Source organism: Erinaceus europaeus, chromosome 4 (genome assembly GCF_950295315.1).
Source record: "Erinaceus europaeus chromosome 4, mEriEur2.1, whole genome shotgun sequence".
Lineage (NCBI taxonomy): Eukaryota > Metazoa > Chordata > Mammalia > Eulipotyphla > Erinaceidae > Erinaceus > Erinaceus europaeus.
Window position 1 is genome coordinate 63,007,919 of NC_080165.1, and position 13,199 is coordinate 63,021,117.

At 41.2% G+C, this 13,199-nt stretch overlaps 1 protein-coding gene across 1 annotated transcript in view; it reads right to left on the bottom strand.

The window, feature by feature from the left end:
- The window catches only part of KIF6 (kinesin family member 6), a 538,059-nt gene that overhangs the window by 15,121 nt on the left and 509,739 nt on the right, over positions 1-13,199 (bottom strand). Inside the window, exon 19 of the mRNA XM_060189745.1 lies at positions 10,052-10,141. Within this exon, the coding sequence (XP_060045728.1) occupies positions 10,052-10,141 (90 nt within the window). The remainder of the gene's footprint in view (positions 1-10,051; positions 10,142-13,199) is intronic.

A 13,199-nucleotide genomic window follows, 5' to 3' on the forward strand; every position in this document is an offset into this window, starting at 1 on the left:
GGTCAGAGAGTCACTCAAGCAGGAAATTCAAATGTTCTTGGAAACAAATGAAAATGAAGACACAACCTATCAAAATATTTGGGACACAGCTAAAGCAGTACTGAGAGGGAAACTTATAGCCATACAATCACATATTAAAGAACAAGAAAAAGCTCAAATGAACGACCTTACTGCACACCACAAGGACTTAGAGGAAGAGGAACAAAGGAACCCTAAAGCAACCAGAAGGATAAAAATCACTAAAATTAGAGTAGAAATAAACAACATCGAAAATAAGAGAACCATACAAAAGATCAATGAAGCCAAATGTTGGTTCTTTGAAAGATTAAACAAAATTGACAAACCCCTAGCCAGACTCACCAAACAAAAAAGATAGAAGACTCAAATTAATAGAATTGTAAACGATGGAGGAGATATCACAACTGACACCACAGAAATCCAGAGAATCATGCGAAACTTCTATGAAGAACTATACACCACCAAGCTAGAGAATCTGGAAGAAACGGAAGAATTCCTAGAAACATATGCCCTTCCAAAACTGAACCAAGAAGAAGTACAAAATCTAAATGCACCAATCACAGACAAAGAAATTGAACCTGTTATTAAGAATCTCCCCAACAACAAAAGTCCTGGACCGGACGGCTTCACAAACGAATTCTACAAAACTTTCAGGAAACAGTTAGTACCCATACTTCTTAAGCTTTTCCATAAGACTGAAGAAACAGGAATACTCCCTTCCACCTTCTATGAGGCCAACATCATCCTGATACCAAAAGCTGATAGGGACAGAACAAAAAAGGAAAACTACAGACCAATATCTCTGATGAACATAGATGCCAAAATATTAAACAAGATCTTGGCCAACCGGATACAGCAGCATATCAAAAAGATTGTTCATCACGACCAAGTGGGATTCATCCCAGGAATGCAAGGCTGGTTCAACATCCTTAAGTCAATCAATGTCATTCACCACATCAATAAAAGCAAAGCCAAAACCAAATGATTACCTCAATAGATGCAGAGAAAGCCTTTGACAAAATCCAACACCCATTCATGCTCAAAACTCTACAAAAAATGAGGATAGATGGGAAATTCCTCAAGATAATGGAATCTATATATAGCAAACCTACAGCCAACATCATACTCAATGGACAGAAGCTGAAAGCATTCCCCCTCAGATCAGGGACTAGACAGGGCTGTCCACTGTCACCATTACTCTTCAACATAGTATTGGAGGTTCTTGCCATAGCAATCAGGCAAGAGAAATAAATCAAAGGAATACAGATTGGAAGGGGAGAAGTCAAGCTCTCACTATTTGCAGATGATATGATAGTATACATAGAAAAACCTAAAGAATCCAGCAGAAAACTACTGGAAGTTATTAGGCAATATAGCAAGGTATCAGGCTACAAAATCAATGTACAAAAATCAGTGGCATTTCTTTATGCAAACACTAAATCTGAAGAAGAAGACATCCAGAAATCACTCCCATTTACTGTTTCAGCAAAATCAATAAAATACCTAGGAATAAAGTTGACCAAAGAAGTGAAAGACTTATATACTGAAAATTATGAGTTGCTACTCAAGGATATAGAAACTGATACCAAGAAATGGAAAGATAGATACCTGGAGACCTGCTTCACTGCCTGTGAAGTGACTCCCCTGCAAGTGAGTAACCAGGGGCTCGAACCGGGATCCTTAAGCCAGTCCTTGCACTTTGTGCCATGTGCACTTAACCCACTGTGCTACCACCTGACTCCTATCAATAATTTTTTTTAACTTTATACTTGCCAGACACATTTGCAGTCATATATGGCTGGGTGACCAGGTTCTGGCAAATGAGATTTGCATGACATGTTGTGTGGGGCTTCTAGGTGATCCCCTTTGAAGGGGAGGGGATGCTCCTTGCTCTCCTCTTTTTCCATTCAACACCTGTATATAGAATCCCCCTTAAGACAATTCAGAGCAAAGTGCTTTCTGGGCTTTGCCATGTTTCCACCCTTGTGCCCATCTCTCCACAATGCAGGGGACCATGCCTGCTCCTTAGAAGGCAGTGAGCGGATTCAACTTCCGGAGGCGGAGCTACGAGCAGCAGATCGCTTTCTCTCCTCTCCTCTCCTCTCCCGGATCAACTAGGAATACCAAAGGAGACCACCCGGACCGAAACAAGACAGGACTAGAATGACCACAGAAACCCAGTAAATCACCCGTGAGTACAAACACGCGTGGCTGGTGACAGAGAGGAGAGAGGGGCCTAAGGAGAGATTAAGTGACTGCTAACAGTTCGACAGTTTGTCAGTGGAGACACCACCTCCAGTCTGCTCCACCAACAAGGGGACAGCTGAAGGGAGGAAAGGACTCCCCAGAGACTCACCAAGTACAACTCTGAGTCTCCATTGCTACTACCCTCAGAATCTGGAGCAGCAACAGGGAGGGACACCAGGGCACAGAGATCTAACCGGGAAACTCAGGAGAAGACCTATACCTCGGTGGCATAGCTGAAGGGCTGTGAAAGTCTCTTTGCATAACCACTGGATTATCTCTGCCACACCCTGCTTTATCTCTTGGTCAGGAGTCATTGATTAAGCCAAAAAGCCTATTGATAGTTTAAAAGCCCTCAGGCTCCCATAGCCTACAGGGGAAAAAAAAAAAGGCTTTTACACCACTGAACTCCAACTCAGGGATTGAAAAAACTGTTAACTTATATAAAATGGTTAAAACAACAAGAAAAAATAATGCAGACTCGAACCAGGACAAGAGTCCAGCTAAAAGTCCTCCAGAGGGCGAAGCACAAAACAACGAGTTCAACATCCAAACATTAGCTAAGGAAATAATAATAGGAGTGAGTAAAGAATTTGAAAAAATTGTAATCAGAACTGCAGGAACAACAAATGAGAATATGGAAGAAAATTCTAATAATCTCATGGTTATTAGAGAGCTGAAAGCTGAAATTGCTGAGCTAAGAAGGCAACTAGCTGAACAAGCTAAAACAGTATCAGAGCAGGGCAACAAAATAGATGAACTCCAGAAAGCAGTAGAGGGCAGAGAGAATAGAATCAATGAGGCTGAAGACAGAATTTGCAAGATTGAGGATGAATTAGAGACAACTAAAGAAGAAGTAAGAGACCTCAAAAAGAGATTAAGAGATGCTGAAAACAACAACAGAGTCCTATGGGATGACTTCAAAAGAAACAATATACGCATTATTGGCTTACCAGAGGAAGAAAGAGAAGGGGAGGAAGAAAGCGTTCTCCAGGCCATAATAGCTGAAAATTTCTCTAGTCTAGACAACACCAAAGACATAAAGATTCAAGAAGCCCAGAGGGTCCCAAACAGAATTAACCCAGACCTAAAGACACCAAGACATGTCATACTTAGATTGGAAAGGAATAAGGATAAAGAAAGGATCCTCAAGGCTGCAAGAGAAAAACAAAGAGTCACCTACAAAGGAAAACCCATAAGATTAGCAGCAGACTTCTCCATACAAACACTACAGGCCAGAAGAGAATGGCAAGATATCTATCGAGTGCTCAATGAGAAAGGCTTTCAGCCAAGAATACTATATCCTGCTAGATTGTCATTCAGACTAGATGGAAGCATCAAAACCTTCTCAGACAAGCAACAGTTGAAGGAAGCAACCATCACCAAGCCTGCCTTGAAAGAAGTTCTGAAAGGTTTCCTATAAACAACCAGACCACCACAAATAGAACATATATCAAAACACTCTAAAACTCTACAAGAATGGCGTTCAAATATCTTCAATCTTTGATATCAATAAATGTCAATGGCCTGAATTCACCTATTAAAAGACACAGAGTAGGAAGATGGATCAGAAAACACAACCCAACAATATGTTGTCTACAGGAAACTCACCTAGTGCAACAAGACAAACACAGACTTAAAGTGTAAGGATGGAAAACTATCATTCAAGCCAATGGCCCACAAAAAAGGGCAGGAACAGCTATTCTCATATCTGACATGATAGACTGTAAAATACATAAGATTAAAAAAGATAGGAATGGACACTACTTAATGCTCAGAGGATCAGTCAATCAAGAGAACTTAACAATTATTAATATCTATGCACCCAATGAGAAGCCATCTAAATACATCAAACTTCTACTGAAAGAGCTACAGCAATATATTAACAGTAACACAATCATAGTAGGGGACTTCAACACCCCACTCTCTCAACTTGACAGATCATCCAGGAAGAAAATCAGTAAAGACATAAGGGAGCTAAATGAAGAGATAGATAAACTAGAACTATTGGACATTTTCAGAGTCATTCATCCCAAGAAACTGGAATACACATTTTACTCAAATCCACATGGATCATTCTCAAGGATAGACCATATGTTAGGCCACAAAGACAGCATCAGCCTATTCAAGAGCACTGAAATCATCCCAAGCATCTTCTCAGACCACAGTGGAATTAAACTAACACTTAACAATCAACAAAAGATTAGTAACAGTGCCAAAATGTGGAAGCTCAACAGTACACTTCTTAACAACTTCTGGGTCAAAGAGGAAATCAAGGAAGAAATCAAAATGTTTCGAGAGTTCAATGAAAATGAAGACACAAGCTATCAAAATATTTGGGACACAGCTAAAGCAGTCCTAAGAGGGAAGTTCATAGCTATACAAGCACACATTAGGAAACAAGAAAGGGCACAAATAAACAGCCTGATTGCACATCTTAAAGATCTAGAAGAAGAACAACAAAGGAATCCTAAAGCAACCAGAAGGACAGAAATTACTAAAGTTAGGGCAGAAATAAATAACATTGAGAATAGGAAAACCATACAAAAGATCAATGAAAGTAAATGTTGGTTCTTCGAAAGAGTAAACAAAATCGACAAACCTTTAGCCAGACTCACAAAACAAAAAAGGGAGAAGACCCAAATAAATCGGATAGTAAATGAAAGAGGAGAAATCACAACAGACACTGCAGAAATTCAACATATCATGCGAGGCTTCTATGAACAACTATATGCCACCAAGCTAGAGAACCTGGAAGAAATGAATGATTTCCTAGATACCTACCAACTTCCAAAACTAAGTAAAGAGGAAGTGGATAACCTGAACAGGCCCATCACAGCTAATGAAATTGAAACAGTTATCAAAAATCTTCCCAAAAATAAAAGTCCTGGACCAGATGGTTTTACAAATGAATTCTACAAAACTTTCAAAGAAGAACTAATACCTCTACTTTTAAAAGTCTTCCAGAAGATTGAAGACACTGGAATACTCCCTGCCAGCTTCTATGAAGACAACATCACCCTGATACCAAAAGCAGACAGGGACACAACCAAAAAAGAAAACTACAGACCAATATCTCTGATGAACATAGATGCGAAAATATTGAACAAAATTCTAGCCAACCGGATACAGCAGTATATTAAAAAGGTTGTTCATCATGACCAAGTGGGGTTTATCCCAGGCATGCAAGGTTGGTTTAATATACGTAAATCAATCAATGTGATCCACCACATCAACAAAAGCAAGACCAAAAACCACATGGTCATATCAATAGATGCAGAGAAAGCCTTTGACAAAATACAACATCCCTTTATGATCAAAACACTACAAAAAATAGGAATAGATGGAAAATTCCTGAAGATAGTGGAGTCTATATATAGCAAACCTACAGCCAACATCATACTCAATGGTGAAAAACTGGAAGCATTTCCCCTCAGATCAGGTACTAGACAGGGCTGCCCACTATCACCATTACTATTCAACATAGTGTTGGAAGTTCTTGCCATAGAAATCAGGCAGGAGCAAGGAATTAAAGGAATACAGATTGGAAGAGAAGAAGTCAAACTCTCCTTATTTGCAGATGACATGATAGTATACATGGAAAAACCTAAGGAATCTAGCAAGAAGCTTTTGGAAATCATCAGGCAATACAGTAATGTGTCAGGCTATAAAATTAACATTCAAAAGTCAGTGGCATTCCTCTATGCAAACACTAAGTTAGAAGAAATTGAAATCCAGAAATCAGTTCCTTTTTCTATAGCAACTAAAACAATAAAATATCTAGGAATAAACCTATCCAAAGAAGTGAAAGACTTGTATACTGAAAATTATGAGTCACTACTCAAAGAAATTGAAAAAGACACAAAGAAGTGGAAAGATATTCCATGCTCATGGGTTGGAAGAATTAACATCATCAAAATGAATATATTACCCAGAGCCATCTACAAATTTAATGCTATCCCCATCAAGATCCCAAGCACATTTTTTAGGAGAATAGAACAAATGCTACAAATGTTTATCTGGAACCAGAAAAGACCTAGAATTGCCAAAACAATCTTGAGAAAAAAGAACTTAACCGGAGGCATCACACTGCCAGATCTCAAACTATATTATAGGGCCATTGTCATCAAAACTGCTTGGTACTGGAACATGAACAGACACACTGACCAGTGGAATAGAATTGAGAGCCCAGAAATGAGGCCCCACACCTTTGGACATCTAATCTTTGACAAAGGGGCCCAGACTATTACATGGGGAAAGCAGAGTCTCTTCAACAAATGGTGTTGGAAACAATGGGTTGAAACATGCAGAAGAATGAAGCTGAATCACTGTATTTCACCAAATACAAAAGTAAATTCCAAGTGGATCAAGGACTTGGATGTTAGACCAGAAACTATCAGATACTTAGAGGAAAATATTGGAAGAACTTTTTTCCGCATAAATGTTAAAGACATTTTCATTGAAACGAATCCAATTACAAGGAAGACTAAGGCAAGTATAAACCTATGGGACTACATCAAATTAAAAAGCTTCTTCACAGCAAAAGAAACCACTACCCAAATCAAGAGACCCCTCACAGAATGGGAGAAGATCTTTACATGCCATACATCAGATAAGAGTTTAATAACCAACATATATAAAGAGCTTACCAGACTCAACAACAAGACAACAAATAACCCCATCCAAAAATGGGGGGAGGAATTGGACAGAATATTCACCACAGAAGAGATCCAAAAGGCCGAGAAACACATGAAAAAATGCTCCAAGTCTCTGATTGTCAGAGAAATGCAAATCAAGACAACAATGAGATATCACTTCACTCCTGTGAGAATGTCACACATCAGAAAAGGTAACAGCAGCAAATGCTGGAGAGGATGTGGGGTCAAAGGAACCCTCCTGCACTGCTGGTGGGAATGTCAATTGGTCCAACCTCTGTGGAGAACAGTCTGGAGAACTCTCCGAAGGCTAGAAATGGACCTACCCTATGACCCTGCAATTCCCCTCATGGGGATATATCCTAAGGAACCCAACACATCCATCCAAAAAGATCTGTGTACACATATGTTCTTGGCAGCACAATTTGTAATAGCCAAAACCTGGAAGCAACCCAGGTGTCCAACAACAGATGAGTGGCTGAGCAAGTTGTGGTATATATACACAATGGAATACTACTCAGCTGTAAAAAATGGTGACTTCACCGTTTTCAGCCGATCTTGGATGGACCTTGAAAAAATCATGTTGAGTGAAATAAGTCAGAAACAGAAGGATGCATATGGGATGATCTCACTGTCAGGCCGAAGTTGAAAAACAAGATTAGAAAAGAAAACACAAGTCGAACCTGAAATGGAATTGGAGTATTACACCAAAGTAAAAGACTCTGGGGTGGGTGGGTGGGTGGGGAGAATACAGGTCCATGAAAAATGATGAATGAAATAGTGGGGGTTGTATTGCTAAATGGGAATCTGGGGAATGTTATGCATGTAAAAAAAAAAAGAAGTAGAAACGCAAAGCAGAAATTGACTGAGTTTGGAGTATGGCACCAAAGTAAGAAAGCAGAAGTATACTAGAGTTTGCAGTGAGTACCTCCCTAATACTTCCTCTCCACTTTTCCAAGCTTTGGGTCCATGATTGCTCAACAATTTGTTTGGCTTTGTATGTTAACTCTCTTTTCAGTCACCAGGTTCCAGGTGTCATCAGGATGCCGGCCAGACTTCCCTGGATTGAAGACAACACCAATGTGTCCTGGAGCTCAGCTTCCCCAGAGACCCATCCTACTAGGGAAAGAGAGAGGCAGACTGGGAGTATGGACCAACCAGTCAACGCCCATGTTCAGCGAGGAAGCAATTACAGAAGCCAGACCTTCTACCTTCTGCAACCCTCAATGACCCTGGGTCCATGCTCCCAGAGGGATAGAGAATGGGAAAGCTATCGGGGGAGGGGGTGGGATATGGAGATTGGGCGGTGGGAATTGTGTGGAGTTGTACCCCTCCTACCCTATGGTTTTGTTAATTAATCCTTTCTTAAATAAAAAAAAAAAAAGAAATTAAAAAAAAAAAGAAAAGAAAAAAGAAAGAAAAGAAAAGAAAATTAGTAAAGTCATGGGTTCCTTGGCATATACTACAAGAGACTTCCTAGCTACTTCCAACATGAAGACCGCAAATTTCATCTGCCATAGTCTTTTTTTTTTTTTTTTTTTTTTTCTGCTCTGGTTTATGGTGGTGTGGAGGACTGAACTTGAGATTTTGGAGACTCAGGCATGGGAGTCTCTTTGCATAATGATTATACTATCTACCCCCACCCTGCTATATTCTTTTCTTAGGATCCTGATTATTAAACAATTTGTTCTGCTTTTTATTATCTTAGTGCTAATGAGACAATATTTCTTTCCAGGTAGATAATAAAACATAGTTAGTCAAACTAATTAATAACCCCCACACTTCCTATATGATTAGAAATTATGGAAAGGAATCTAAGGAGATATTAAATATTTCATAAGGAGGAGTTTCAGGGTTGTAAAAAAAAAAAAAAAAAAAAAGAAGGCAGTGAGGCAGCCATTGAAATAGTGTAGTGGTTATGCAAAAATGCCTTTCAATCCGAGGTTCTGAGGCCTCTGGTGAAATCCAGGCTTTGCATGTGCCAAAGATAAGCAGTATTTTGGTAAAAACAACAACAACAACAACAACAACAAAACAACAACAACAAAACCGTGATGTTGGGGGCTAGGTGGTAGCACAGTGGGTTGAGCACACATGGCGTAAAGCGCATGGACCTGTGTAAGGATCCCGGTTCAAACCTCGGCTCCCCACCCGCAGGGGAGTCGCTTCACAAGCGATGAAGCAGGTCTGCAGGTGTCTATCTTTCTCTCTCCCTCTCTGTTTTCCCCTCCTATCTCCATTTCTCTCTGTCCTATCCAGCAACGACAGCAATAACAATTATAATATTAACAACAACAAGGGCAACAAAAGGGAAAGAGTGGCCTCCAGGAGCAGTGGATAATAACCCTGGAGGCAAAAAAAACAAAACAAAACAAAAACTGTGATGGCTGTGTATAATAATGGCATGCTTAGCACCACAAGTAAATGCTTTTGTTTTCCAGCTGCAATTGAATGAGAAGTGCTAAAGCAGAGTTGTGGAGAGCAGGCAGGGAAGTTTCACTGGGCTGATCCTCTGCCTGGAACTTGGGAAGGGACAGCAGGTGGATTACATGTTTGGATAGCTTTGTGAGGAGAAGGGGTGCCTCCAGGTAGAGATGCTCATGTGAGTGTGGTGTGCAGGGAGAGGCCCCGCCCACTGTGTGTAGCCTGGAGTGAAAGAATCTAAAGCCAGGCCCATTCTTCCTATCTGGGGGTGAGTGGGCTCTGCGGGGACTGTCTCTAGACCCACCCTTCTTCCTGGGGTGGTCGCAGAAACATCTGTTCACAAGAATCCTTCTGCCATGTGAGCGACTCAGGTTGGAGCCTGGCCACTGCTACACTGAAAGAAGTTGTGGTCTCGTTCACTCTTTCTCTCTTAGACTTTGTCTCTATCTAAACAAAAACAAGACAAAAATCCTTATGTTTGCCCAACTTGGCAAAGTGCCTCAGAGGCCATTGGGGGGGTGGTGGTAGGGGGTGGAGAATTGGCTCTGGGAGTCTGTCTCAGGGAATGACTTCTGTGACTACTGGGGAAACAGAGTGGAGGCCTAGCCTGGACTATTGTGAGACTCTGGGTGGTGGCAGAGGCAGACTGATGACTGCAGCCCACCCTGCCCATGGAAGGATTGCCACAGGATCAGAGGGAAGAGACTCACCTGTTTTCCAGGGAGGCACTGAGACTACTTTCCTCCTGACTGGGCTGGATCAGGCAAGGTGAGGGCAGGATTTTCCGGATATTAACATTACTGCAAAAGACAAGTGGAGAAAAGGAAAATGAGAAGGCATGGGGAGATTTGCAGAAGAGAAACTCAGGGTTTCTATGTAGGAGCTGCCCCCACTCTCCTACAGCTATATGTCCCCTCTCCCCAGTGTTGTATTTGGAATTTGAAAGTAGGGCCTTAGGGAGGTAATTACATTCTGATGAAGTCATGGGAATTGGTCCCCAAGTTGGGATTGGTGACCTTATAAGGAAAAGGAGAGAGGGGGCTGGACAATGGTACTCAGTTGAGCAAGGACCCAGGTTCATGCTCCCAGTCCCCACCTGCAGGAGGGAACTTCATGAAGGGTGAGGGGTGAAGCAGTGCTACAAGTACCTCTCCTTCTCTCTCCATCCCTATTTCCCTCTCCCCTTTCAATTTTACTCTGCCCTATCAAATAAAAGAAATGGCCACTGTGAGCAGTGGCTTTATCCACTTACTGTAGACACTGAGCCCCACTGATACAATAAAAAAAAAAAAGAAAAGAAAAGAAAGAAAGACAAGAAAAGAAAGAGGTTATGTAAAAGACTTTCATGCCTGAGGCTCTGAGATCCTGAGTTCAACCCCCAGCACCACCATAAGCCAGAGCTGTACAGTACTCTGGTCTCTCTGTATCTCTCACTCATTAGAAAGTGAATGAAAGAAAAAAAGAAATACTTGAGCCTTTACACTATGTTTTGAAGCATAACCATTTTGGATTAAAAGCTCTAATATCGATGAGGAAGGATTTGTTATATGCGTTTGGAACTTTTTTATTTAATTAATTTTTTATTTATAAAAAGGAAACATTGACTAAAACCATAGGATAAGAGGTTTACAACTTCACACAATTCCCACAACCAGAACTCTGTATCCCATCCCCTCCCCTAATAAGTTTCCTATTCTTTAACCCTCTGGGAGTATGGACCCAAGGTCACTGTGGGATGCAGAAGGTGGAAGGTCTGGTTTCTGTAATTGCTTCCCCACTGAATATGGACATTGACAGGTCGATCCATACTCCCAGCCTGTCTTTCTCTTTCCCTAGTGGGGCAGGGCTCTGGGGAAGCAGAGCTCCAGGACACATTGGTGAGGTTGTCTGTCCAGGGAAGTCTGGTTGGCATCATGCTAGCATCTGGAACCTGGTGGCTGAAAAGAAAGTTAACATACAAACCCAAACAACCTGTTGACCAATCATGGACCTAAAGGCTGGAATAGTGCAGATGAAAAGTGGGGAGGGGGGTCCTTCATTTTGTAGATAGCTAGTAGGTATATTTTAGTTATATTGAGTTTGGAATTTTTTACACCCCCCCACTTCATGAATTATACTGGTTGTTGACTACCAGACACCTAACTGTAAATACCTTTTCTTGAAATCCTGTATTTCTAGACAATATTTCTTGACAAAATAATAAATTGATGCATTGCTGATATTTATACCTGTTGTATTTACTTACAGGGAAAGCACCCATTGAGAATAAACAGCCTAGGGGTAGATAGCATAATGATTATGCCTGAGGCTCCAAAGTCCCAGGTTCAATCCCCCACACCACCATAAGGCAAAGCTAAGCAGTGCTCTAGTAAAAATAAACAAACAAACAGACCTCAGTAAATAAGAAAAACAAAGATCAGATCTATCTATCATCTATCTATCTATCTATCTATCTATCTATCTATCTATCTATCTATCTATCTATCTATCTCCCCCATACCCTCTCCAACTGAAGAAACAAAGAAGGTGGCTGACAGCAAGTTAGTATTTGGGTCTTGACCATAAAAGGGTTCTGCTGGACTTTGATCTGGGACTTAGCAGTCTCCAGAGCTAAGAGAAATAAATACAGTTTTGCTGTTAAGCCATTCAGCCTGTGGTATTTTGTTATAACAGCTTGAGCTGACAGAGACAGGAACCAAGAATGCTCTGTCATGGTTGATGTCTTAGTTGCAGTTTCTGTAACAAAATACTATTGACTTGGAGGCTTAAACAGTCAGAACTTATTTGGAGGCGGGAAGTCTGAGATCAGGGTGTCAGTATGGTTGTGGTCTGGTAAAAACCCTTTTCTGGGTGACAGTCTGCCAGGTTCTTACTGGGTCCTCAAATGGGGAAAGAGTGAGCTAGCTAGCTGACCATTATTAAGGGCACTAATCTCACTCATGCGGGCTCCACCCTCATGATCTAACACTTCTACAGGTCCCTCCTCCATTATAAACACTGCAGGGTTAGATTTCAACACATCAACTGGGAGGGAGATAGTCACTAGCAGACAGTTTACACATTACCGAGGATGCAGTTTGTTTATTTGTTTAGAGATTAGAGTCTCAGCATGTATGGTACCAGAGGACTGATTCTAGGGCCATAGTCATGCAAGTTCTATGTTGTACCCTCTGAGTCATGGCCCCCCTCACCCTCCCATCCAATTGGAACACTGAATATACTGATTGACAGTAGAAGCAACGCCCACTATGATTGAAACATCCATTTATACACGTTACCTATATGCCAGGCTGTGGGGAAGGCACTCTGTAGACATCATGCCATTTCATTATCTCAGTATTCTAAGAGTTGGATGCCATTATCCCAGTATGGAGATCAGATAAGTGAGACACAGAGAAGGTTAGGCAATTCCAAAAGTCACCTAGCTTGTGAGTGTCAAAATCTGAATCTAACCACAACACTGTACGACTTCAGAACCAGTGCTCCAAACAAAAATGGACTCTGGAGTTGTGAGGAAGCACATGCTAGAGGCCTGATGACACTTAACTGCCCCTGGGTGGCTTTATTCAACCAACTCTGCGACTTCTTCTCACCCCCTGAGAGATGGCCAGCCCAACAGCTTACAGAGATGTGTTTTTCCCTCTGTTGAACTAGGCTGTCTGATGCAATCACCTTGCCTTGGACTCTTGGTTGCAAACAGTGGAACCTAGAAGTTCCTTTTGGAAAAGTGATGAGGCTATTCCCCAGGACAAAATAGGATCCCTTTGTTTTGGACTTATTGTACCCAGACACTTCCTTCACATAGAAGAGATCTGAAGTGTCACGTGGTCAGAACTCTCCCTTTACAAGTGGAGATGC